The 25,405-nt window shown below is 39.6% G+C and overlaps 1 protein-coding gene across 8 annotated transcripts in view; it reads left to right on the top strand.

Annotated features, from left to right (window-relative positions):
- PRUNE2 (prune homolog 2 with BCH domain) overlaps positions 1–25,405 on the top strand; it is a 144,285-nt gene that overhangs the window by 112,266 nt on the left and 6,614 nt on the right. For 2 of the 8 annotated variants that reach the window (XM_061470752.1, XM_061470759.1), the window contains 8 exons: positions 6,174–6,276; positions 10,520–10,651; positions 10,790–10,876; positions 14,683–14,781; positions 15,978–16,013; positions 16,525–16,563; positions 19,087–19,134; positions 21,073–23,982. In XM_061470752.1, coding sequence (XP_061326736.1) covers positions 6,174–6,276; positions 10,520–10,651; positions 10,790–10,876; positions 14,683–14,781; positions 15,978–16,013; positions 16,525–16,563; positions 19,087–19,134; positions 21,073–21,094 — 566 coding nt within the window. In that variant the 3' untranslated portion in view covers positions 21,095–23,982. Of the gene's footprint in view, positions 1–6,173; positions 6,277–10,519; positions 10,652–10,789; positions 10,877–14,682; positions 14,782–15,977; positions 16,014–16,524; positions 16,564–19,086; positions 19,135–21,072; positions 23,983–25,405 lie in introns of those variants that run through there. The other 6 variants (XM_061470753.1, XM_061470757.1, XM_061470755.1 and 3 more) reach the window with 5 other exon arrangements.

Raw genomic sequence — 25,405 nt, forward strand, 5'->3', positions numbered from 1 at the left:
TCATCAGCAACTGTTGGTTAGGGGTTGCTGGGTGGGGTTTTTTTTTATGTAATTTGTTAATGGTTTTCAACCAGCATATCAAACATTTAAAGTAGGAGAATTACCTCATGTGCTTGCTATATAGCCTTCTTTGCTCATCTGCTTCCTAACCTCCTCAGAGAATTTGAAGTTCTAGTGTTACTAGCACACTTCTGTATAAATGAATTCAAATGGTTAAATATTACTACAGCTGTTGAAGGAAGAATATGAAACAAGTCTTTCTAACTGCTGCTAAGCGCCTTTTCCTTGGTGTCTCAGGTTTAGATTATATTTGGATTCTATATGTTTGGGGGACACTGCTTGCCACCTGTTAAGTAAGGTATTAAGTAAGCATGAATTGCTCTATTCCTGCAAAAACTGAGGCAAGTAATTTAGCATCTCAAGAGGTAAGATTTATGAGTTTATATGAGGATGCTTCTGTTACAGTGTTGCTGATCTATAACATCATTTAAAGGTAAATGAGTGTTTTCAGTACATTTTCAGTGTGGAATCTCTATCCGATAAAAGTGACATAAATAAATTGTGGTTAATCGTATTACCTGAGGATGTGGTCCTCAAAATCACGCATTTACATTAAAAGCAGCTAAATGCTAGCCTACATATGTTCACAGTGGCCAGTGTGCAGAAGGTATAGTCTGAATTAATAAAGACATTTAAACCTCCAAGCATTTTCCCATTGTAACAGCACCAACTAAGATTTATGAATGTGATGACACCTCAGACACAGTTTAGCAAACAGACACAGATGGCATAATTTAGGAAACAAACATAAAATATTTTGAGGCCTTGCTAATGGTGTTTATTTATATGTTTTTGTATGCTGTAATCTAGTAGGTATATTTGTGGTGAAAACTGTCATGTACAGTTCTACTAGATGCTGATGTATACAGTTCTACTAGCTTTTATGAAAAATAAATACCAATCCATTTTAGTGAATGGAGAAGTAGCTCTTAATTGAGCACTGCTTGAGCTTTACTGTTGAGTAGGGACTACTTCCAGTGGCAGACAACTCTGACGGCAACTATGAAGTACGTAATAATGCACAGTCTAGGGATGGGAGTCAAGGTCATTGAGCTCAGCTATCAGTGTGAAATAATCAGGATTCAAATTTTACATGGCTGACATTGTTTGATCACTCTAAGATAAAGAACATTACATTTGCTTACGTTTTGAATGCATCAGTAACAACTTAGTTACTGGTCAGTAACTTAGCCATTGTAAAAGAAATGGTGTGAAATATAATAATTTACACCACTGACTAAGTTGAAAATTTTGCTTGAAGTCTAGCCATATGAAGGCAGGTTAAGGACTGGATTAAATGCTGTGTTTATGAAGTGAGAGACTGAGGATGAGGAAACAAAATAATCTTGATGCATGGATCATGGAAAAAGGGAAATATAACCCCCATTTTCAAGAAGGGGAAAATGGATGACCCAGGGAATTACAGACCAGTCAGTCTCACCTCTGTGCCTGGCAAAATCTGGGAGCAGATTCTCCTGGAGGGCATGCTAAGGCACATGAAAATCAACAAGGTGCTTGGTGACAGCCAGCATGGCTTCACTAAGAGGAAATCCTGCCTGACCAATTTGGTGGCCTTCTATGATGGGGCTACAGAACTGATGGACAGGGGTAGAGCAGTTGATGTCATCTACCTGGACTTGTGTAAAGCGTCCCACATGAGATCCTTGTCTCTAAATTGGAGAGACATCTATTTGATGGATGGACCACTCAGTGAATAAAGAACTGGCTGGATGGCCGCACACAGAGTTGTGGTCAATGGCTCAATGTCCAGCTGGAGACCAGTAATGAGTGGTGTCCCTCAGGGATCGGTGTTGGGACCGGTCTTGTTCAACATCTTTGTCGCTGACGTGGACAGTGGGATTGAGTGCGCCCTCAGCAAGTTTGCCGATGACACCAAGCTGTGTGGTTTGGTTGATACGCTGGAGGGAAGGAATGCCATCCAGAGGGACCTTGACACGCTTGTGAGCTGGGCTGATGTCAGCCTTATGAAGTTCAACCATGCCAAGCGCAAGGTCCTACACCTGGGTGGGAGCAATCCCAGGCACAGCTACAGGCTGGGCAGAGAAGAGATTCAGAGCAACCCTGCAGAGAGGGACTTGGGGGTGTTGGTCAATGAGAAACTGAACGTGAGCCAGCTTCAGTGTGTGCTTGCAGCCCAGAAAGCCAACCATATCCTGGGCTGCATCAAAAGGAGCGTGACCAGCAGGTCAAAGGAGGTGATCCTGCCCCTTCACTCTGCTCTCATGAGACCTCACTTGGAGTATTGCGTGCAGTTCTGGTGTCCTCAACATAAAAAGGACATGGAAGTGTTGGAACAAGTCCAGAGCAGGGCCATGAGGATGATCAGGGGGCTGGAGCACCTCCTGTATGAAGACAGGCTGAGGAAGTTGGGGCTGTTCAGCCTGGGGAAGAGAAGGCTGCATGGAGACCTCATAGCAGCCTTCCAGTATCTGAAAGGGGCCTCCAGGGATGCTGGGGAGGGACTCTTCATTAGAGACTGTAGTGTCAGGACAAGGGGTAATGGGTTAAAACTTAAACAGGTGAAGTTTAGACTGGGTATAAGGAGGAAATTCCTGTTAGAGTGGTGAGGCATTGGAATGGGTTGTCCAGGGAGGTTGTGAATGCTCCATCCCTGGCAGTGTTCAAGACCAGGTTGGACGAGGCCTTGGGTGATATGACTTAGCGTGAGGTGTCCCTGCCCATGGCAGGGGGGTTGGAAGTGGATGATCTTAGGGTCTTTTCCAACCCTAACTATTCTATGATTCTATGATTCTATGATATGATATTCCATGTGATGGCAATACTTTAGTGTCTTTGGAGTGCTTTAGGAAGCCAGGAAAATTTCCTTTAATCTCAAGATTAAGAACAGATTCTGGTTAAAATTAGTCAATTGGAAATCAGGCCAAGCATGTCTTGATGATTCAGTGATCTACTGAACATTCCTCCCTGCCAAATGATAGAGAACACCAAATGCAGAATCTAGATTGTAGCCACAAAATAGGAAAAAAGAGAGGAGAATTGGCAGTCTAAGTGTGAGATTGCCTTCCATATATGTTAACAGATAAATTTCTTAGGGATCTGTCTCGTTGCATAGGCTGACTGCGGATTTGGGCAAATGGCTTTTTCTGGCATCTAGTGATGAATTAAAAAGCACTTCTCCCTTGGGTGAACATTCCTTGTCTCTGAGCATACATAAGAAAAAGTGGCTTAGATTTATCTGTGGGTTTTTCTTCTGTGTGTTGTTAGGTGGCATCTGCGCATAATCATTTTGCTTTACATGAACTGCAAACTGTGCTGTGTAATTTAGTGAACACACCTGCCACGATGTGCTCTTGCTGCCAAAATCTTGAGCCAGCTGGACAGATTGCTTTATGTGGCATGATATAAATTGTCCTGAAAGTCTTACAAGGTTTTTTAAACTAATGCAAGGGAGGAGATCTCCTCCCTATTTGTAAAGCTGAGGGGTGAAAAATACTGCTTTGTTGCATAATTTAGCTGAGCTGGTCTAGGATGAGATAGGTGAAATGAGTACTGTCTCTTTGAAAGTACGTATGTCTGTTGAGAAAACAGAAACGTAACAGCTAGTAGTATTAAGGATGAGTGTGGGAAGTGGAGTTCTTTTGAAAAGACTGTTATACTCTTTCCTGTCTTAAAAGTTGAGGATGCTGGCAGCAGGACTGGACTTTCTTCTGCCTACCTGTGTACATCCTTGCTAGACAGTGCAATGCTGCTCTTTGAATTTGATCTTGACATCTTCACTAGGACAACGAAGTCAATCAACTGTATGTGTATCTGTAGATATGATGTTCATGGATCCTAACATGAGCTGGAGCTATGACATACACACTGTGTCACATGGATTAAAGTGGGATATCCACACTGCCCTTTGGCTTAGCTCTCCTGCCCACCTGTGTCCTCCAACAGGATGGAGAGAAACACTGCATTGTGGAACTGGAGAAGACAGCAGGCATATGCTGGGCTACCATTATAGTGGCTAGTGGCTTCTCTGGCTCTGGAAGCCCAGTTATAAACTAGCTGGCCTTTGGCATCTTGAAGACATTAAAAAAGCTACTTCACAATGCCAGGAAGACAGGCAATGCCAAGTTCATAGAACAGTGGACTTAAGACTAAGGACAGAAGGCTTCCTGCAGTGTCCAAATGATTCTTCAGTGGATGAGGTGTAGGCTAGCTAGCATTCTCGACTCGATGTTGGTGTTACCAACAACAGTATATATTATTATCTTATCCAATGCAATATACCTACCAAATTGAACTCAGAAATAAATAAATCCAACATAACAACTTAAGCAGGTTGCTTTGCCAAGACTTGATTTGAAACAATATGGCTCGAGGCAGGAGGCTTGCTTCTGACATGTACATTTTTCTTTTGAGAATCTTACCCTTCTTTTGCTCCCCTTTGTAAGTCAGGAAGCAGTAGTGTTTTTCTGTCTTTAAGGAACAGCTGAGAGCCCTAAATGGAATGCGCTTGTATGCATGTCCTTATGACTGGTGATAGGGTTCAGATTAATCAGCTGTGGTTCTCCTTGGCATGGAAGGCCTCATGGGCAAGCGCCTTGAAGCACTCATTTTGTCAGACATACTAGATTCTTCGAAGATCTCTACAAAGCCATGTAAGAAATTACTTCCTTGACATAAACATCATCTCCTTGTTTCAGCTAGCTGAGAAAAAAACACCTCTCTCACTCTTCCCTGATTGGCACTTGTAGATTGTGTGTTATCTGCTTCTTTCCACACAGAATTTTGCTTTGCTTGTCTGGCCACAATGCAAGAGCATTTGAGGGTTGGATACTGCTGTCTAGTATCCAAAAAGCACTGTAAGTCTTAAAATCTCCTCATGAAAATGTTGCATAAGTGCCAGTGTTATCCTTTATTTTGTCAGGAATGTGTTTCCATCTTTGAGGGAGACTCAGGGTTTCCTTCACAAACATTGTGATCTGTCACTCGTAGTTTCTCATAGCCTCTTTTGAAAGGTTTTCAGTACATTCTCTAAGTACATCCAGCTTCTATCTCTGTATGGCATTAGTGCTATCTACCTACAACCATTTCTACAGCATCTTTATAAATTGTCTCCTGATTGTATGTATATATTAAACAAAACTGAAATGCAGTTTTATTTATTTAAGGGTGGTGAGGCCCAGGAATGGGTTGCCCAGGGAAGTTGTGAATGCTTCAGCCCTGGAGATGTTCAAGGCCAGGTTGGACAGAGCCTTGGGTGACATGGTTTAGTGTGAGGTGTCCCTGCCCATGGCAGGGCGGTTGGAACTTGATGATCTTAAGGTCCTTTCCAACCCTAACTGTTCTGTGATTCTATTTATTATTATGCAGTTGTATTTATTATTAATAATACAGAGATCTGTAACAGCTGCAAAGGATTGTGGAGAAGATCAGCCAGCATTAATCCATCATTAAAAAAAAAAAAAAAAAGAAAAATTATTTTGGGGTAACAAGCAACTGCCCTGGACCCCAGAACAGAAGTGCTGCAGCTTTGAGGGTTTACAGCCATCATTAAGCAGTGGTGCAGTCCAGTGATTGCCAGTATTGGACAACTGGAGTGTCCAAGGTGAAAAAGTATTTTACACTGAACTTGCAGCAAGTTATTTAACTGATCCCCAGGAGCTTTTAAGATATAGTGGAGTGCAGTCATAACTGTAATATCCTGAGATCATTGCAGCTGGGCAAGCCAACTGGTATTGGATTGTGAGACTTTAAGAAACGTCATTCAGAAGATGCAGCGTAACAAATGTACGATATTTTCCTTAGCCCCTTGTTCCTCACTCTAAGGTGAGCATTCAGCTCATGATTGCCCCAGAGATGCAATGAACCAGGAGTTCAGATAAGATTGTATTACTTACAAGGCTTTTTTGCTGGTCTCTGTAAAAAGTTTACTGATACTTGTTCTAAGTGTGTTTTTCAGGAATTCAACATAACAGTATTCTGCTTGCTTATCACTTGATGATATTTCATACATTTTTTGTCTTCTTCAGTAGTAGACATAGTAGCTCTATTCCAGAACTTCGAGATTTCTTTTCACATTTATCTTGTTAAGAGCCTTTAACAAAGACAAAAATGCCTTTTCCTTTTTTTTTCCACAGGATACTATGGTGATGGTCTGAATGCTATCATTGTGTTTGCAGCATGCTTCTTGCCAGACAGCAGTCGAACTGATTACAACTATGTCATGGAAAATCTTTTCCTGTGAGTGATATGTGGGCAATGGCACAGAGTCTTTTGAGGTAGTACTCATAATTATGTAGTGAGAGATAACCTGTCTTTAATTAAGAGGTAATTTTGACCATTGGAAGGGGAGTCATCTGAATGACAAGAATAATAGTTTTAGATTAACTGTTCAATAGAGTATTATTTTAGTATTCTTTTCTTACTCACCATCCCAAATAAAGGCATATGTGTCAGGACCAAATCTGACTGCAGTATCTCCCTAGATGTCAAGGAATGTGCAGTATCTTCAGCTTCTTAGGCCTACAATCATTGCACTGTTTCACTAGTGATTTCCAGCCCTTTATAATAGTCAGCAGGTTCTTAGGCCACCAAACTGTTTTTCACTGTTTATTATATATTATCATATATATACATTATCACTGTATATAATATTTTTAATATATGTTGTAGCTGTCTTTAGGAGTCACAGGACCATTTTGTGACGGTAGTTTCAAAAATACAGAATAAATTACAGTTGCTGACACAAACAGCTCTTAAGTATTTTTCCTGACTCCAGCTGCTTCTGCTTCAGCTAAAAGTGTCAGAGGCCAGTTGAGTGGTACACGGATTTGGCCACATGAACCCAAATTTATGACAGCAAAATTACTGCTAATAGCAACTTGTTTTGACAGCCAGAAATTGTGTAGGCAGTACTCCCCTGAAGTGCCTCCAGCTATTTGTACTTACAGCTGTTAAAAAATCAATCCTTCCAGCATTTTCTATGCTAAAATCCAGTAAGTCATTTCTAAAGCCAGCAGAGGCCTAGCTTTCACCATTTGCAGCTCACCAAGAGCACAGGCCCAGTCTCCTTAAAACTCCACTTCTTGAAGGTGCATGGTTACAGTCAATGCCTTCAACATTGCGTCTATGTATGAAAAATGAGAGTGCTTTAGTTCCAAGTCAGACCACCTGCCAGTGTTTGTCTGGTAAAGGCTTTAAGAGCCCAGCATCATCCACAGTAATTGATTTACACAGTACCCAGTGATTCAGAGGGGAGGAGTTGCTACAGTGGCTTTGACTTTATAGCTAGGAACAAAGCTGAAGCTGAGAGTAACTGTGGCTAACATTTAATGGTTTTCTTTGACTTCACCCAAGACCCTTGTCGATAGGTAAAGCAAACGGTAAATGGACTTTGCAGAGAGAGCTTTTTCAAGTCTTAAGAGACTTTTCCACATCACTTGAGGACATTGCCAAAGACAACTTCATAACTTACTGTCTTTTTCTGGTGTAGCAGTGTAAGAGAGAGTTCAGGTTGGGTGTGAACCTTCAGCTTATGTTAAGGTTTATAGAGTGTTAGTTCTCTGTAAGACAAGGAAAAGGGAAAGCCAGATCACCCCTTTCTTTCAGTTGTAGGTCAGTGAATTGCATTGAAATAGAGGGAGTGCGACAGTTCACAACATACCTAACAACTTAGATACTTAAATATTTGAGAATTTTTTACTATTGAATTATATAGGGGTCTGGAGGAACCTGCAAATCATTAAATCTCTTCCCAATTTTTATACAGCATATTTCCAAGAGATAATCATGCACTTGCAGTATATATGACACCTCTAGTTTCTGATTAACAACTGTTTTCAATTGTTCCTCAGTTTTGCATTTACTTTCCCTTCTGGTTTCCCTGCATTTCCAGTTACCTTGTTCCTGTTTGTTACCTTCCTAATCCTATAAAACTGTCTTTGAAAAGTTAGGTTTGAGACAAAACTGTTAAGACAGCGTCTTCTACAGCACTTGCAGATGATGCAGAACTACTCAGAACATTCTGCTGTTTCATTTGTGGCTGCCTGATACAGTCTAGAGATTTAAATATTTTTAAACGAATTGCAACCTGAAAGACTGTACTTTGAAAATCAAACACAGCACTTTTTGCTTTCAGAGTGAGTTAATTGTTCTAGTAAATAACAAAAAGTCTGTCCATCTTTTCAAATAATGAAGAAGTCACCTCATTGCCAAATAATAGAAAATTACCAGTTAGGTAAGGTTTGCAAGAGAGCTCAGCGTGCCTAAAATGGAAGATGATATGATTCATCCCACAGTGAATAAGAGCTGCTGAATGAAAGTGTGTGAGATAAGTGAGATCTCACTAAAAAAATAGCAGAGATATTTTGTTTTGTAATACTCCTCTTATACTTGATGAACAGTAGGCATGATTGTTCTTACTACAATTGATTGTTCATACTATTTGAAGGTCCCTTTGCACCTAGGCCAAACATAGATATTTTCAGACTGTTTCTATAACTGAAAGTCTTGTAGTGTTTTGAGAAATACTTATACACACTTTTCTGTATGTTTCAATGTCTAAATGTCTTTAAAGCACTAGATGTTATGTGGAAGGGCTAATTTCATAATCTGTCAAATAATCAGTAGGTTCAGCTAAATCAGGCTTTTTCCATCAAGACGGCCATACATCCCCCACTTTGATATTTCACCATTAGACATGAGCTTTTACAAGTGCATGCAAAGGCAGCGAATGCACAACTGCAGGGTGAGAAAGAGAGCAGTGAGAAGAATTGAGTAGTTATTTAGATAGGGGTTTATCAAATGCATGGAACTAGCCAGTTAATGTCTGCCTGCTTTACGTACAGGTAAAGTATCACTCTTGTTGGTGAGAAACAGATTTCCTACTATTCACCGAATTGCAGAACCATAGAATGGTTTGGGTTGGAAGGGACCTTAAGATCATCTCCAGCCCCCCTGCCATGGGCAGAGACATCTTCCACTACACCAGGTTTCTCTAAGCCTTGTCCAGCCTGGCCTTGAACACTTCCAGGGATGGAGCAGCCTCAGCTTCTCTGGCCAGTCTGTTCCAATGCCTCACCACCCTCACAGGGAAGAACTCCATCCTAATATCTTACCTAAATCTTCCCTTTTTCCATTTAAAGCCATTGCACCTTGTCTTGCCCCTCCATACCCTTGTAAAAAGCCCCTCTCCAGATTACCTGTAGTCCCCCTTTAGGTACTGGTCTCCCCTGAGCCTTCTTTTAAAGAAACTGCATTTAAGGAATTTAAGTGTCAGATTAGACTATGAGTCATTCCCATACACCTGTGAAAGGGGCCATTATGCTTAGGGAATAGAACTACCTTTTTTATTAAGCACACTCCAGCATTCAGGTTTTTAAGGTGTGACCCCTGATTTTTCACTGTAGTTTTTGCATAGACTTGCCTTCTTGGGATTGGATAGGACAGAGAACAATTTGACCATACCTGTGATAACAACTCCTAAATGGGGTTTGGACTACTGAGTGGAGCATCTGCATATGTAGTCCCGGACAAGAATTTAAAACTACCCTTTCATTTGACTAAGTACTGTGCTGTTTTAGGAGAGTCAAGAGCACTGTTCTATATGAATTATTGTTGCTGGCCTGGGGAGTTTAATGAGCGTTTGGAGTGTTTTGCTCACAAAATGAAGTGGTCATGGAGTGAGTGCTCTGTCACATCAGAAGGCAGGTTGATGGACAAGTTTTATTAGCCTTGAGATTCAAAGTATTTGTAGTTGTCACTCAGAGTCTCAGTAGCACTAGCGTGTGGATCACAGGAATCATAAACAAGTATCTTCTCCTCACCCGTATTTTTTCACTGAACAAACATATTTTTATTATTGTTGTTGTTACGCTCTTTACTGTGGGGGTGGTGAGGCACTGGCACAGGTTGCCCAGAGAAGTTGTGGCTGCCCCATCCCTGGAAGTGTTCAAGGCCGGGTTGGATGAGGCTTGGAGCAACCTGGTCTAGTGGAAGATGTCCCTGCCTGTGGCAGGGGATTGCAAGTAGATGATCTTTAAGGTCCCTTCCAACCCAAACCATTTCAGGGTTCTATGGTTCTATGGGTAATAGTGAAGTTTCTCAGCAATTAATTTCAGAAGTTCATGGAACTTTGCATAGTCCTGCCACACTCTCCCTTTCCTTAAATCTCTCACGATTTAATGCCCTATTAAGAAAAAGCAAAGTCACCTGTGAGATTTGAAAACTTACTATGAAACTCCACCTGTGTAAGGAAACTCCAGATTTCTGAAGATGCAGATAAGGTTGTGGTTTTCTAGTTATACGTCTACAGGTAGCATGGTGACCAGTGCTAAATGTTTGCATTGGTTTAAAAGAAAAGTAAATGCTATCTTGTCATAAACTGCTTTTAGTCTGCCTTAACTTAGTCATAGCAGACTGATTTAGTTGGGGCTTAAATGGGTAATGTATAATATATGCTCACTTATTCCTGTACTTTCATCAGCTACGTAATCAGTACTTTAGAGCTTATGGTGGCTGAAGACTATATGATTGTCTACTTGAATGGAGCAACACCAAGAAGCAGGATGCCTGGACTGGGCTGGATGAAAAGATGTTACCAGATGATTGATCGACGGTGAGTAGTATTTTCCTTTCTGATCGGCATTATTGTAAATGCTGTCAATTTCTGTTACTCATTTCTAGGACTGTGTTCACTGTATATGATCTTCCTGTATTTTGTATGGATTTTTTAAAAAAATTATTTTTTACTTAGGTTACGGAAGAATTTGAAATCATTTATAATTGTTCATCCGTCATGGTTTATCAGGACAATTCTGGCTGTGACACGACCTTTTATAAGGTATGTAATATATACCAGTGATTTTCTGTGTCCCTGAGAATATAGAAGCACCCTAAATCATCAGACATGCCTGTTAATCCTTCATAGAAGAATACTCATTTTCCAGTTCATGTTGGCATTTTGGCAGTTGAAGTTGACTTTCTTAAATGAAAAAAAAAGCAAACCCAAAAGTTATTTATACAAGTATCTAGTTGCAGGCATTATAGTCTGCAACTATTAAACCTATTGAAAACTATTAAAAACAAACTATATAAAATATTAAACCTCTATATTTATGCAGAACTTGGCATTCAGTCCCTTAAAGTTGTCTTTGTTCCAAGCCCAGCTAGAAGACATGTAGAAAAGCGATCTGCATGTAATGATGGTCACGTCATTAAAAAAAAATCCTGGCTACTGGACTAGACTAAGCTGCAATTCTGCATTTGGAAAGGTAGTTGCTGCTTATACAAGAGGACTGCCAGCACCCTGAGCTGTTTGCATGCAAAGGAGTTCTGGCTTGAAAAAGAAAGGTTTAATGCCACCAAGAACAATGCTTTGATTAGTAAAAAAGCAAAGAAATGTTACAGACCCAGAAGATCTTAGAAGTTGTTGAAGATGATGAGCAAGTATGCAGTTGAAATCCTGAAATAGGCAGGAGCAGACTCACAGGTGTGAGAAAGAGTTGCTTCGGGCAAGAGAAGCAGCATCAACTATAGGAACCATAGAGTGAATAAGATACCTCAGAGTGGTCTGTCCCTAGGCTGCAGATGAGGAGACTGGAGGTGACTATTGCAGGGTGCTCTATCCTGACAGGGTAGCACTGGGATCTGGAAGCACAGGAGTTCTCCCATTGCTGCCAAAGTGCGACAGGCATAGTGTCATAAAGAACCTTCTACTTTTAGACATGGTGTCTTTAATACCAAGTAGAAAGTGACAATTAAAAATACCAGAGTAACAAGAAAACAGTACCTGGAATTGTCAGCAGTAATGATGGGGATTCACTGAGTTGCATTTGGTGTCTGAGGTGTTTCTGTTGGCATCCTATTTGCTCCCAGAGGAAAGGTAGACGCCAAAATTTAAAAAAATCATATATGCCACATCTGTTTCAGTTCATTAGTCATTTATTCATAATGACCATACTGAGCAGCAGTGACTAGAGATTTTGCATTGCCAAACAGGAGAAAAGTTCACTCTAAACCGTTTGGCGCAGCAAATCAGCAGTACAAAACTAAAAGCATTAGAGACCAGTTAAAGCGCTGTGTTTCAGCCAAGTAAGTCTGTACAAGAAGAAAGCAAAGTGCAAATGGGAGTTGAAAAAAAGGTGGGCAGGACACGCGGCCAATGTGACTCTTGTGGAAGATGACATAAGATATTTGAACCCTCACCAAGGACAGAGGAGCACTAAGAAAGCTGAGTAAAAAAACTCCACAAGGCATGAAAAGAGACAGCCAGTTCAGTAACAAGCAATGTAAGAAGATGGAAACCTGATTAGATTGCAGGCTGATGGCTGTAGCTTAGTTTGCTAGCCCCAAGCAGTTCACCAAACCACTGATGTGCACAGTGGGAATTTTAAAGTAAGAAATTAACTGGTCCCAAGGCAAGCAGAGATTTCAGTGAGGTAGCTAAACATGAGCAACATAATTCTAATTCCATTTCAGCTGAGATGTGGGACAAAACAGTAGGGACCAAGAAACTGAAAGACAACAGATTGGCAAGGGTCAGTCTTGTCACTGAGGGTGTGCTAGTCAATTCTACCTCAAAAACCTACCACCATTGGCAGCACACCTGAATCAATTACTCAGAAACCACACTGGTGCTGGAATTAATGGACACAGGAGAATCCTCAAGTGGAAGAATTTACCCTTGAAATATTTTAATTTTTTTCTGATTTAGAAGTTTCTGATTGGTTTGCAGCTTGACAAGTTGGCAGTTTGGATGATGCAAACTATGATCAGCATTTTTTATAAAGTGCTAACAATTATCTGTATGCTGTCATGGCTTTGATGAGACAGTTGTGGTTCATGCATCTTAAAAGGTGACCATTAAGCTTGCTCCAGTGCGTGTGCTTAGCGAAGTGAAGGTAATCTGTTACAGAGACAAATCAAAATGGATAAGCTTAAGTAACTATACACAGTACTTTCCTGTGTTCCTGTTTCAGCTGTCTCACTTTACCTTGTATGAGAAATAGGTATGGTAAGGCAAGGGGCAGAAACCTTGTGATCAGAGCTATTGCAGAGGCTTCATGTGATCTGGTCATATCCCCAAATCAGCAGTATATAGGAAGAACACATTCTGGTTTTCATGGCCTATACTTAAGAACTTTTACAGTCAATGTGCATTCATGTCACTATTACTGATATTAAAAGACTAAATACAACCAGAGCTGAATTTGGAAAATTGCTTTATGATCCAAATGAAAAAGATGGATTTCTCATAAGACCATACATATCATAGAATCATAGAATCATAAAATAGGGTTGGAAAGGACCTTAAGATCATCCACTTCCAACCCCCCTGCCGTGGGCAGGGACACCTCACACTAAACCATGTCACCAAAGGCTCTGTCCAGCCTGGCCTTGAACACCACCAGGGATGGAGCATTCACAGCTTCCCTGGGCAACCCATTCCAGTGCCTCACCACCCTCACAGTAAAGAACTTCTTCCTTATATCCAATCTAAACTTCACCCGTTTAAGTTTTAACCCATTACCTCTTGTCCTGTCACTACAGTCCCTAGTGAAGAGTCCCTCCCCAGCATTCTTATAGGCCCCCTTCAGATACTGGAAGGCTGCTATGAGGTCTCCACGCAGCCTTCTCTTCCCCAGGCTGAACAGCCCCAACTTCCTCAGCCTGTCTTCACGCAGGAGGTGCTCCAGCCCCCTGATCATCCTCGTGGCCCTGCTCTGGACTTGTTCCAACACTTCCATGACCTTTTTTATGTTGAGGACACCAGAACTGCACGCAATACTCCAAGTGAGGTCTCATGAGAGCAGAGGGGCAGGATCACCTCCTTTGACCTGCTGGTCATGCTCCTTTTGATGCAGCCCAGGATACGGTTGGCTTTCTGGGCTGCAAGGGCACAGTGAAGCCAGCTCATGTTCAGTTTCTCATCGACCAACACCCCCAAGTCCCTCTCTGCAGGGCTGCTCTGAATCTCTTCTCTGCCCAGCCTGTAGCTGTGCCTGGGATTGCTCCCACCCAGGTGTAGGACCTTGCCCTTGGCATGGTTGAACTTCATAAGGCTGACATCAGCCCAGCTCACAAGCGTGTCAAGGTCCCTCTGGATGGCATTTCTTCCCATGGTCTTGTGCACGTTGAGGTTTTTAAGATGGTCTTGAACCAGATCGTCTCCAACAGTGTGCCCAAGGTCTTCATTCTCAGTTTCATTGTATTTGATTGAGAATCAGTGTCAAACATAAATGCTAATTTGTCACAATCAGTTGATGTTAATTCATTATGACCACATGACGTGAATGCTTCCCATCTCTTTTTACATGTAAGTGTGCTGTAGGGGATTTCATTCTTCTCAAAATTTTAATACATCTCCTTCGAACTGTAGAATTAGTCACATTGCCTAGTATGTAAGCATTGCAATTCATAATTTTGTCCTAAATACTGTGATTTAGCCTAAGCAAGGAACAGCAAAAGTTTTACAATTGATTTTAGCCTTACTAGAACTCAGGTATGCTCATGATCAGCTGAACTTTATAATTGAAATATGAATAACAGAATGCCTAAATATTTAACACATTAATTATATGGATTTTTTAATACATCATAAAAGATACTTGAAGAAAAGTCACTTAACATGTTTTTTCTATGTTTCAGTTCTAAGTTCAGCAGTAAAATACAGTATGTCAACACATTGGCAGAGCTTCGTGAGATGATTCCAATGGAATACGTGCACATACCAGACAGTATTGTCAAGTAAGTGATGTACAGTAAGCATGTACTTGTTCTAATAGAAACTATTTCCAGAAACTAATAATAGTGTTTCACAGTCTGTAGAAAAACAGAAAACCCCTTCTTGGTATTGCTGTAAATATTTATGTATTGTTCCACAAAAATTCCACTGTCAAACTCAGAAGCAGGAAAACACTGTAGTGGAAGCACAAAACACAGTGTATACTCCTAGGGGAACCAGCACTTATGGGAAGAGGAAGATTTTGTACTGGAACAAATGATACTGTCAGCAAAATGAAGAAAAGCTTTCAGGCTCAGAGTCCCCCATCAACTCTATGTCTACATAATCCAAATCGGAACAAACTATTCCTCGCTAATCCAGAAAGAAGGTAGCAGAAAAGTTTAACTCTTCCATAGGAATCACCTGATAAAGAGACTTCTAGAATATTTTAACCATTCTCCATCCCTCCCTTCGTTCTTGCCTCTTTTCCTCTTTTGATTCCTGTTAACATTTTAATTTCTTACAGTCCTCTTTGATGCAGACCTTAATGTATGTAATGTAGGTCAGTGTTGTTTCTACTTACTTAATTTTTACTGTTACACTCTCTGTAGCAGTACACACATCTGTATTACACACTTGTTTTCTTCTCTGCAAACTGAAAACTGTTTGGTAAGTCCAGTCACCTTTCAGACCAAAGGTGAAGTGATCACAGCACCGGTACCAAAGAAACTTTAGGATTTAGAGCTTAAGAAATTTTAGGGAACTGCCTACTTCATGTCTTCAGCAGCCAGATGAGGTCATGATTATGCTGAATAAAAAAAAAATTGAAAGGTGACAAGTGTGTCACTGGTGGCAAACATTTTCAAGATGTTGTGATATGAAAATTTAGTGGGTGTTTGCATTCAGGGCACTGCTAGTGCTTATTCCCATGCCACAGGGAGAATAGCAGTGTTCAGCTGATAACTTCTGCTGCAAACTGAGAAAGATCCCTATATCAAAATAATATTCAGCTTTAGCTTCATAATTGCTCCTTTGGCAAGAACAAAAATACTGCCTATGGTCATGAGGAATCCCACCTGTAGAAAGTACATAGGGTTGCATCAGGATTTGGGTTTTGTGGTTATTTGATAGTTTCTACCAAAATGTAATACAATGTGCATGTTGTATCATATAAACTTGTACATCTTTTCTCTTCTTTCACCCACTCTTATCTTGTAAGGTATGATGAAGAGAGGTGTATTAAGAGAAGAATGAGGTAAAACTTGCTTTCTAGCCCATGCTGCTGCTCATAGTGGAGTGAATCTGTGTGACAGCCTTTCACCTGCAGGCAACCTCAACAGCTGAATGAGAGAGGACTTGCAATGATGTGGAGTCTTACTTTCCCCTTCAAGCTGTTGAGATCAGCCTCCCTTGCAAATAAAACTTACTGAACTGTAAATGTCCTTGACTTGACCCAGGCTGCAGCTAGTTTAATGCTATCTGATAGAGCAACTGAATGCTTTCAGCTCTGTCCACCGGGTGTTCTTCCTATCCCTGCTGTCTTTATGTTTCTGCCTCCAAATAAGCTAAACAAGGAGTTACAAATTAAAGGTGGAATTGAGCACAGGGATAAAAGGTTTCGTACTTAAGAGATTTAGGGTCAGTGCATAATATTGGGTGCCTATTTTAGAAGCATGTACTATGTTCTTTGCTCTGCTATTGCTCTGCTTCTCTCACGCTCTGCTTGCTTCTTTGTTTCTTTATATCAATAACTTTAATTCATGCAGACTGGATGAAGAGCTGAGGGAAGCTTCAGAAACAGCTAAGTAAGATAGCTTTCAGCTGGATGCTGGCATTATATTTACTTGTTTCACAGGAATAGATTGAATACAGTCTTACATTATGTGTTTGGTACAGCAGTCACCTTGTAGTTCCAGTTACTCTGTAAGTTGCCACTCTTGTGTATTGACTTCCCCTCTCACTGCAAGCAGCCTGCATTTGTATTGTTGGGTCTCAGTAAGGAAAAATCATACCCTTACATTATAAAAACCAGTTTTGCTAATTTCTATTGTTGTTTCTGTAGTCATGTGGAGAACTAAAATAAATTTTTTATTCCATTAAAATAGTTCATTAAACATTTTCTACCGTCCACCCATTATGTCAGATGATTCATGAAGTTTTTAGGAGGTAGTGCTTTTTAAAAATTATTTTCCACAATTTACTAAGCTAGGGATAGCTATTATACCTCATTTTCAGTTAAGGCAAACAACTTTACCTGTCTCTCCAGTGTTGGTTGGATAGGCCAGTGAATTAACACTTGATAATACTGTATTTTTTATGGTCACTTAATAAATCAGTATCAGCTGATGATCAAATACTAGAAACTCGTAACTCTGTGCTTTGACTTAAAGAAACTGAGGCAGTACACTGTGAAGTACCATAGAAACCCTTAACTGGAAGAATGCAATCCTTGACTTACTGAATAGAGCTTGGAAAGTATCCAGTGCATTTTTCACATGTGTTTTGTACACAAGATTCTGGAGAAGGTGTGTCTGTTGGTTCTAGTGTGACATTTTCCCTGCAGTTACTGTAACCAATGATTCTGAGTTTTTGAGTTTCTCTTCAGTTTCCTTCCTTTAGCTTGTGCACTTCAGAATTTTCATTTTACCACTTCTCCTTTGTTGTGTTTTTTTTTAAAGTTTCTCCTTTTGCAATACACATTTTCCTCCAGTTCTCCTGAGATTAGCTTTTAAAATGACATCTTTGTTGCTGACATGGACAGTGGGATTGAGTGCGCCCTCAGCAAGTTTGCCGATGACACCAAGCTGTGTGGTTCAGTTGATACGCTGGAGGGAAGGAATGCCATCCAGAGGGACCTTGACACGCTTGTGAGGTGGGCTGATGCCAACCTCATGAACTTTACCATGCCAAGTGCAAGGTCCTACACCTGGGTCACAGCAATCCCCGGCACAGCTGCAGGTTGGGCAGAGAAGAGATTCAGAGCAGCCCTGCAGAGGAGGACTTGGGGGTGTTGGTTGATGAGAAAATGAACATGAGCTGGCTTCATTGTGCCCTTGCAGCCCAGAAAGCCAACCGTATCCTGGGCTGCATCAAAAGGAGCATGACCAGCAGGTCAAAGGAGGTGATCCTGCCCCTCTGCTCTCATGAGACCTCACTTGGAGTATTGCGTGCAGTTCTGGTGTCCTCAACATAAAAAAGGTCATGGAAGTGTTGGAACAAGTCCAGAGCAGGGCCACGAGGATGATCAGGGGACTGGAGCACCTCCTGCATGAAGACAGGCTGAGAAAGTTGGGGCTATTCAGCCTGGGGAAGAGAAGGCTGCGTGGAAACCTCATAGCAGCCTTCCAGTATCTGAAAAGGGCCTATAGGAATGCTGGAGAGGGATTCTTCATTAGAGACTGTAGTGTCAGGACAAGGGGTAACGGGTTAAAACTTAAACAGGGGAAGTTCAGATTGAATATAAGAAGGAAATTCTTTCCTGTTCGGGTGGTGAGGCACTGGAATAGGTTGCCCAGGGAGGTTGTGAATGCTCCATCCCTGGCAGTGTTCAAGGCCAGGTTGGACGAGGCCTTGGGTGATATGATTTAGCATAAGGTGTCCCTGCCCACGGCAGGGGGGGTGGAACTAGATGATCTTAAGGTCCTTTCCAACCCTAATTATTCTATGATTCTATGACCACAAATACCGAAAAACACTGACCGCTGCTTTTTGATTGTAGCAGTTAGACTGCCTCAGAAGCAATAAATTCACATTAAGTCCCTGACCCTATGGTGAGGGGTTGGAACTAGACAATCTTAAGGTCTTTTCCAGCCCTAACTATTCTGTGATTCTATGATAAGTATTTATCTGATACCATTTGAATATTTTATTAAACAAAAGAGTCTCACCCAACCTTGAAATGCAACTTCAATCCTTTCTATTCAAACATTTTCAAATATATTGTAGTAATGACGGTGAAAACTCTCAGAAGAAAGCTTTCTTGTTACTCCATTCATTTAAAAGAGTGCAGGCTGCAGCATAGCAAATGAAAGGGGAACTAAATACTCATATTAGGCATCACTGATTATTGTTATCATTGGATGTATGAAGTCGCTGTAGTGCATTTCCCTTTGCCAACTTAAAGAAATAGCTTAAAAAAATTATTACTCAAACTAGTTTGTATTGCAGGCAGTAAGATCACTACGTTCCTATCAATAGCATTTGTGTGTTTGTGCTGTCAAAGCTACTCATTAGTTATTACATCAAAAAAAATTGATGTCATATTTAAAAAGAGAAAAAAATAAGCAGAGAAGAAATGTTTACTGCTACTTCTTTTTCCTTGTACCCAGAACTAGCTGCCTTTCAAATGATCCAGAAATCACTTCAGTGGAGCAAGAGTAAGAATTTATGCCTAATATTGTCATTATATTTTAACAGTATAATTGTCAATATAATTGTCATTATATTTTAACATTATTTTGCCACCATGCTGCTATAAACAGAGGCTGGGTAGGATCCATAAAGCTTTTTTTTGGAGACCTAAATGCTTTTGTAGTTATTTTCAGGAACTTGATTCAACATATGCACACAGAAAAAGCACTGAAGTAAGCTTTATTACATTTTAATTGCAGATGTGATTAAAGTGTCCTCGACCATTTCCAAGCAGAGACAGATAGAATTTTTAGCCTGAGGATAGTCAGGTTAAGTTATGTGCAAAACAGGTAGAAAAAGTGCAATATGCATCCATGCATTATCCTCAATTAAAAGTAAAGTGGTAAACATGCCATTCTCATTCAGAGATTAAAAAGTCTTTTATTTTACTTTAATTCCTGGGTTGTGCTCTTCATTTTTTCCTCTTTGCTTTTGTGGTTCTCAGCCTTTTTCATTGTTATTTCCCTGATTAAATCTCCAGTATCTTTATGTCTCTTCCTTTCAAAGTTGGACTGGTTTCCATGGAAACGGGAATGTGTCAGTCCTCTAGCATGCTGTTCTTCCATCTGATACCATAACTGAAGCACACAAATGGAAAACTCTGCACTGTTCTTACTGTGCATCAGAGAGGGTGTAGCTGTGGTGTGTCACAGTTGCTAGAACAGCATGTCAGGAGGACTAGTCATTGCAGCAGTGCGTTTATTCCTGGCCAGTGTACACCATGCGGGAGTGACTGGGGACTTTGTTGTCCCTACCCATCTGACTGGTATGTAGAAATACACTGGAATATTGTTCAGGAAATAAAATATATCAAAACAGACTCCTCAGTAAAAGATTACATCAGTAATATGAGTACTAATAAGCAGGCAAATAATGAGCAGTACATGTGGCAAAGAGATGCATAAACAAAATGTAGCTTTTCTTTTCACATTTTTTAAATAAATTTCTACTCTAGTAAGCTATCACATAGGTACAAGACATAGGTTAGAACCATAAGCTAAATTTTGGCTTGAACAATTTTCTTTTTCTTTTCTCAAAAGAGAAGCTGGGCAGCAAGAAGAAATATGAGAAGAGAATTTATATTTGGCTTAAATATGCATAAATATGAATCTGTCTTCGGAAGTGGCAGTAATTTTCCTGTGGTCATATAGCTCATTTATTGTGTCATTTCTTCAGGAAGTAGGATTCCCCATGTAAATGCCCCCATAAAGATAATAGCAGCTATATGTAGATTTCTCTACTGTATGCTTTCTATGGAAACCTCTCTGGAGTCTGCACTCCTCTTAAGTTTGCTTCTGTTGTTTTTTTTCATATCTATTCCAAAGGCTTTTATCTATTGTTATGCTATTGTCGTCGTTCAAGTTCTTGCACTTCCTCATGACTTGGTAAAAAGAAAAAAATCATTATGAAGTAATTCATAGTAAAAGAACCCTGTGTGTTCTGTAACAGTTCATAGATATTTGATTTAAATAGTTAACTAGTATTCTGTGATGACTCCTTATTTTAAAGAATGCTTCTAATGTATTTGATCACATGTGTTTTGTACTAAATGGCAAAACCATACTTTTACAAACATTTTGAGGGGCACCCATATCTTGCCACACTGTGTGTCATTCCACCAGTGGAACTTCCCACATCTGGTGTCTATTTCAGATTGAAATTACTGGGAATGTAGTTATTCAATTTCAATTAAAATGTTACAGATCTTATTAAGTTGTATATTTTGCATATACAGTAGATGGGATGTGTGTAAATTATTTGACACCAATACATTTAAGTGAGAGATGAGGATGCTCAGGATTGGGGAAATGACTAGCTGCATATTTCACAGCACTGATTTCTTTTGTTGTTGTTGTTCTTCTGTGTTTGTTTGTGGTTTTTTTGGTTTTGTCTTTAATATATAGCATTGACATGACCCTGAAATAAAAAGCGTCGTTGCCACACATCTGAAGAAGAGGTTTTGCTTGGATTTTCTCACCCAGACACCTGTGACCATGGTGTACAGCAGGGAGTTTTGGTTAATTTTGTTTGTTTTATCATTCTTCCGTGTCATTCAGCAATTCAAGACCACCAGAAGGAGCAATCCTGTTGCCATGGAAACAGCAGAATTTGGGGCCTGTGTTGTCATCAGAAATGGAGTTTTCATTAGGAAAGCTGTATTGTCTAGCGCTGGTTTCAATGTGTGTGCAATTTCTGTTTAAAGGGATACCATTTTAACAACAGTGTGCCTCATCAACAAATCAGTAGAGGATACGGATTTTTTTTCATTTTTGCCTTCAGCATATTAATGTTTATGCGTAGCAGAACAGAATAGTTATTGTTATAATAAATTCTAGCTTGGTTGTGTCACAGAGCAGCAGCAACTTTGTTATTCAAGAATAATTCTAGAAATGATGCAGGACTTTCTTGAATTTGTTTCTTGCTGTCTGGAAAGTCTTTCTGTGTTCATTTAACTCTAATGACTTTTTTTATTTCGTCACAGAAAAGACATATTAAATAAAATAATAATTAGTGATAGTATTTCAGAGTAACTGAAATTAATTTTATTTTAATAATTTAGTTAAATATCTTTATTTTAGTTTTTATAGAAGCAGCTAATCCTGTAAATGATTGTCATATATTCTAAAAGCCCTGCAGTATTAATTTGAAGTTGTTTTCTAAATCTGCTTTTCTAAATTATTTTTTTTTTAAGTTACAAGTCTTTGAGTGGCATCCTCACTCCGATTGTAAAGGCTATTAATGCTATGAATATGAAACAACTACTTAGTATTTTCTTCTAACAACTGAAGATTAAATGTATAAATGTACAATTGGGAGTCACATTCATTTGTTAGGAACAGATGTCCAAGTAGTATTCAGAATGTATCTAACATAAAACCCCCAAGTATTACAATGCAGTTTATTGTCATGTCACAGAATACAACAGTGAAAACATGAAATTAAGAAAAACGCTGTTTCCTGTTTGCTGTGGTCCTGTGTACTGGCACAAAAGACACTGCAGTAAGTCCTTACAATCACGGGAAAATAATTGCAGTTTTGACCATTCTTTTGCAAGAGACAGCAAATTAATTGTTGAATAAATTCCTCTTGTCTGCTTTAAAATGACAAGAGCCAAGAATACGGCTAATGCTTTGTCTTCCCCTTAGTGAGCACACACACGTGCACTTCCCAAACCTGCGACTCATCTGCCTTTTGGGATGCCCTAATAGAATTAATAGTGTTATTCAGTCTTTGAAATACTATGTTCACAAGATTCTCATATACCCTAGAATTATATCTGTGGATTTTTTTACTTTGTAAATACATCTAAGGTAAATAAGACCTTAGACATATAAATTCAATATAATTTGCACCTTCTTTTTATGTGTGCACTTATTCCACTCCTGCTTCCAGTCCAGAATTATTAATGAAAGAGAAGACAAGCAAAAGTTTTCTTGGGGATTAAAGTTTAAGCAAAAGGCAGGACAGCGTGAGCCTTGTATTTTTTTCAGTAGGATCTAAAATTAGAGTGAAAATTGTATTTGGTCCTTTATTGAAAAGATTAATATTTTTGTTCTGTGATTTGCACATTTCTATCTCTGTCAGTTTGTATCTTGTGTTTGCTAGTCTGTAGGCAATGAAGGCATCATCATTGTGTGCACAGTTATTCAGCTACTGTAGTGAAGATACTAACAAAATTGTCAGAAAGGCAAGAAGTTGCCAAATGCTTTCTTATCTGCTGGCATCAAAACTGAAATACCTGAACTTCTGCAGTCATTGCTCTATACTGACAGGTATACACTGTCACAGTAGCTAGCCTACTGTATTGCATCTTTCTGTCAGTTCCTGTTACTTTTCACAGAGGAAAGGCCTAATCCTGTGACTGTTGCTGCTGCTCTATAACCTTGCCCTGAACTAGGATCTGGCAGGTCCCACCTTTTCTCAGATATTTGAAACTTGGCTTGTGTCTGCCTTAGAAAAGTGCTGTCATTTAGTATTATTGGGGATAATGTTTTATGTACAGATTAATATTTGTATTAACTTCCAGATGCTAATTAAGGTTCACCTAACTCTAAACAATTACAAGCATTTAGTAGCATGAAGTCACATCTTCTGTAGACCTGTAGTTTAAGCCACCTAGAATGAGCCAGATGACTTGTGTTATGCTGTAGGTGAGAGAAAGTGTTAGCTAAAAGAGAAGTTCACCACAAAGCAGAAGTTCAGCACAAATCTTTATGCACTCTTCGAGACCTAAGTGGGGTATATGAGATTTGTGTTCTTAGTGCTGGATGTCAGCTCAGAAGTGAGTTTAATTCTAAAGGCTTTGTGTGAAATTACTGAACAGCAAAGCTATACATGGATTAATGTGATTAGTATGAGTGGACTAATAGTGGCAGCCTGAGACAGAAGGAATTTGTTTAAACCAGATGTCACGTTAAAACAAAATGGTGCATCAATGTGTTGGTGCAAAAAATGATTGCAAGAACAAGGTGTGGTTATCTTTGCTTATTAATATATTTTGAAAATTTTTTTAATGTTATGATATGGCAATTCTATATTATACTAACAATAGTGTGTCAATAAATCAGTAGTTAGTTGGAAGAGGAATATAGTACATATAACTGCACAGATACAAGCTTTTATATAAAAGGGTTTTTTCTACTGTCTATCAGTGCTGAGATGAAATATAAATTAATAGTTGCGCTTTTTGTTTGTTCGTTAAAAGACCTATGCTGACTTATACATTAAGCAATACAAGGATATCTAATATCATTGTATGCGTGTATATCCATATGAATCAGAAATAAAGAACTGCAACCCACCACTGGAAGTATTTCCTTTCAGCTCCAACTTTCTTTCTTTATTCCCTGGGTGCATGGAAACACTTGACCGTTTCGAATCACGGTTCTTTGCTTAGTTACAAGTATTTTTTGAATTCCCATTCCCTACCTGTCCTTCCAAAAATTGAAACTGAGTCAGTTCTGTGTCTCATATTTCTGTCTACCTCCTTGTATTCAAATCCCTGCTGTGCTGGTGCTAGCAAGCAGTATTGTTCCTAAAAGAATGCAGGGGTAGCTTTTTTAATTGCTCTCTAATTTGTGCCTCTGCTGTTATCTAGAAATCTAATGCATAGTAAGTCTTGCTACATCTGATATGGTAGAAAACAGAAGCCATGGGGCAGGAACAGATTGAAACCATCTTACTGACTGCAGTGAAGGAAGGCATCAGAACTGGTCAATGTTCAGTCCTATCACCTATCTGGTATTGTGTGCCCACTCCTGTCCCAGTCTACATCTGTGTCAAATGGGTCAATTTATGTTTCCACTACTTTAAGTAAACGTGGCTGGCTTCTGGACAGCTAACCTGGAGCATTGGCTGGTGAAACAATAAATGTGAACTGAAAGGGGATAACCTATGGCTTCTTAATTCCACCCACCTCAAGCAACAGTATGAATGCTCCTAGACCTTTTCAGTACAAAGAACTTAGATTAAACTAACCTTTCATGCTTATTGAAGGTAGTCTCCTGGGCTTTTGATAGGTTTGAAGATTCATCAGGTCATAAGGGTTGATAATTCAGGGCTTAAATTGTGCCTTGGAAGCAGACTTAATTATGGCCATGTCATACAAAAGAAGTGCTGCTAGATTTCAGGAATCTTAAATTGCCTTTAGATTTTTATTATCCTTCTCCAGGTCCTTCCAATATCATTTGATTACAGTTTAAATGTTTGTTAGTTGATCTCCAGTGTGCAGTAATATGTGATCATTTGTACCCTAAATCTCAGGGACTGGAATGGCTATGCTGATATCTAGCCATACAGTACTGTAGCTGGGAGAGCTGTAGGTCATCTTAATGCCAGCAGTTGTAATGGGAGATCACATATCTTTCTTACCTTCTGTGTACCTCGCCACCTGGCAATTTATGTCTTCCAGTAATGTGACTAATGTTTTCAGAGTGTTGATAAATGGCTTTTGTAGCTGGGAACAGTGGTGCAGTAGACACAGCTATTTACAAAAGGAGAAGCTGAAAATGCAAATAAAGAATAACATAGAAGCCTTATTTTCAAAAAAGAAAATTCTAGTATATTGACTGTTGACATCCTCCTGTTCTGCGATAGTCTCTAAGTAGACCATTTTCTTGGGACATCTTAACATTTTTCTCAAGAAAAAAAGGTGTAAAAAGGTATAAAAGCACTTAAACTCGATGTTCTGCTCATTTGCTGTTTCTTCAGGAGTAGATAAAAAAAAAATCTTATAGA

Source organism: Pezoporus flaviventris, unplaced genomic scaffold, assembly GCF_033815535.1.
Source record: "Pezoporus flaviventris isolate CSIRO_AGI_PZ_B2104156 unplaced genomic scaffold, CSIRO_AGI_Pfla_v1 ptg000064l, whole genome shotgun sequence".
Classification (NCBI taxonomy): Eukaryota; Metazoa; Chordata; class Aves; order Psittaciformes; family Psittacidae; genus Pezoporus; species Pezoporus flaviventris.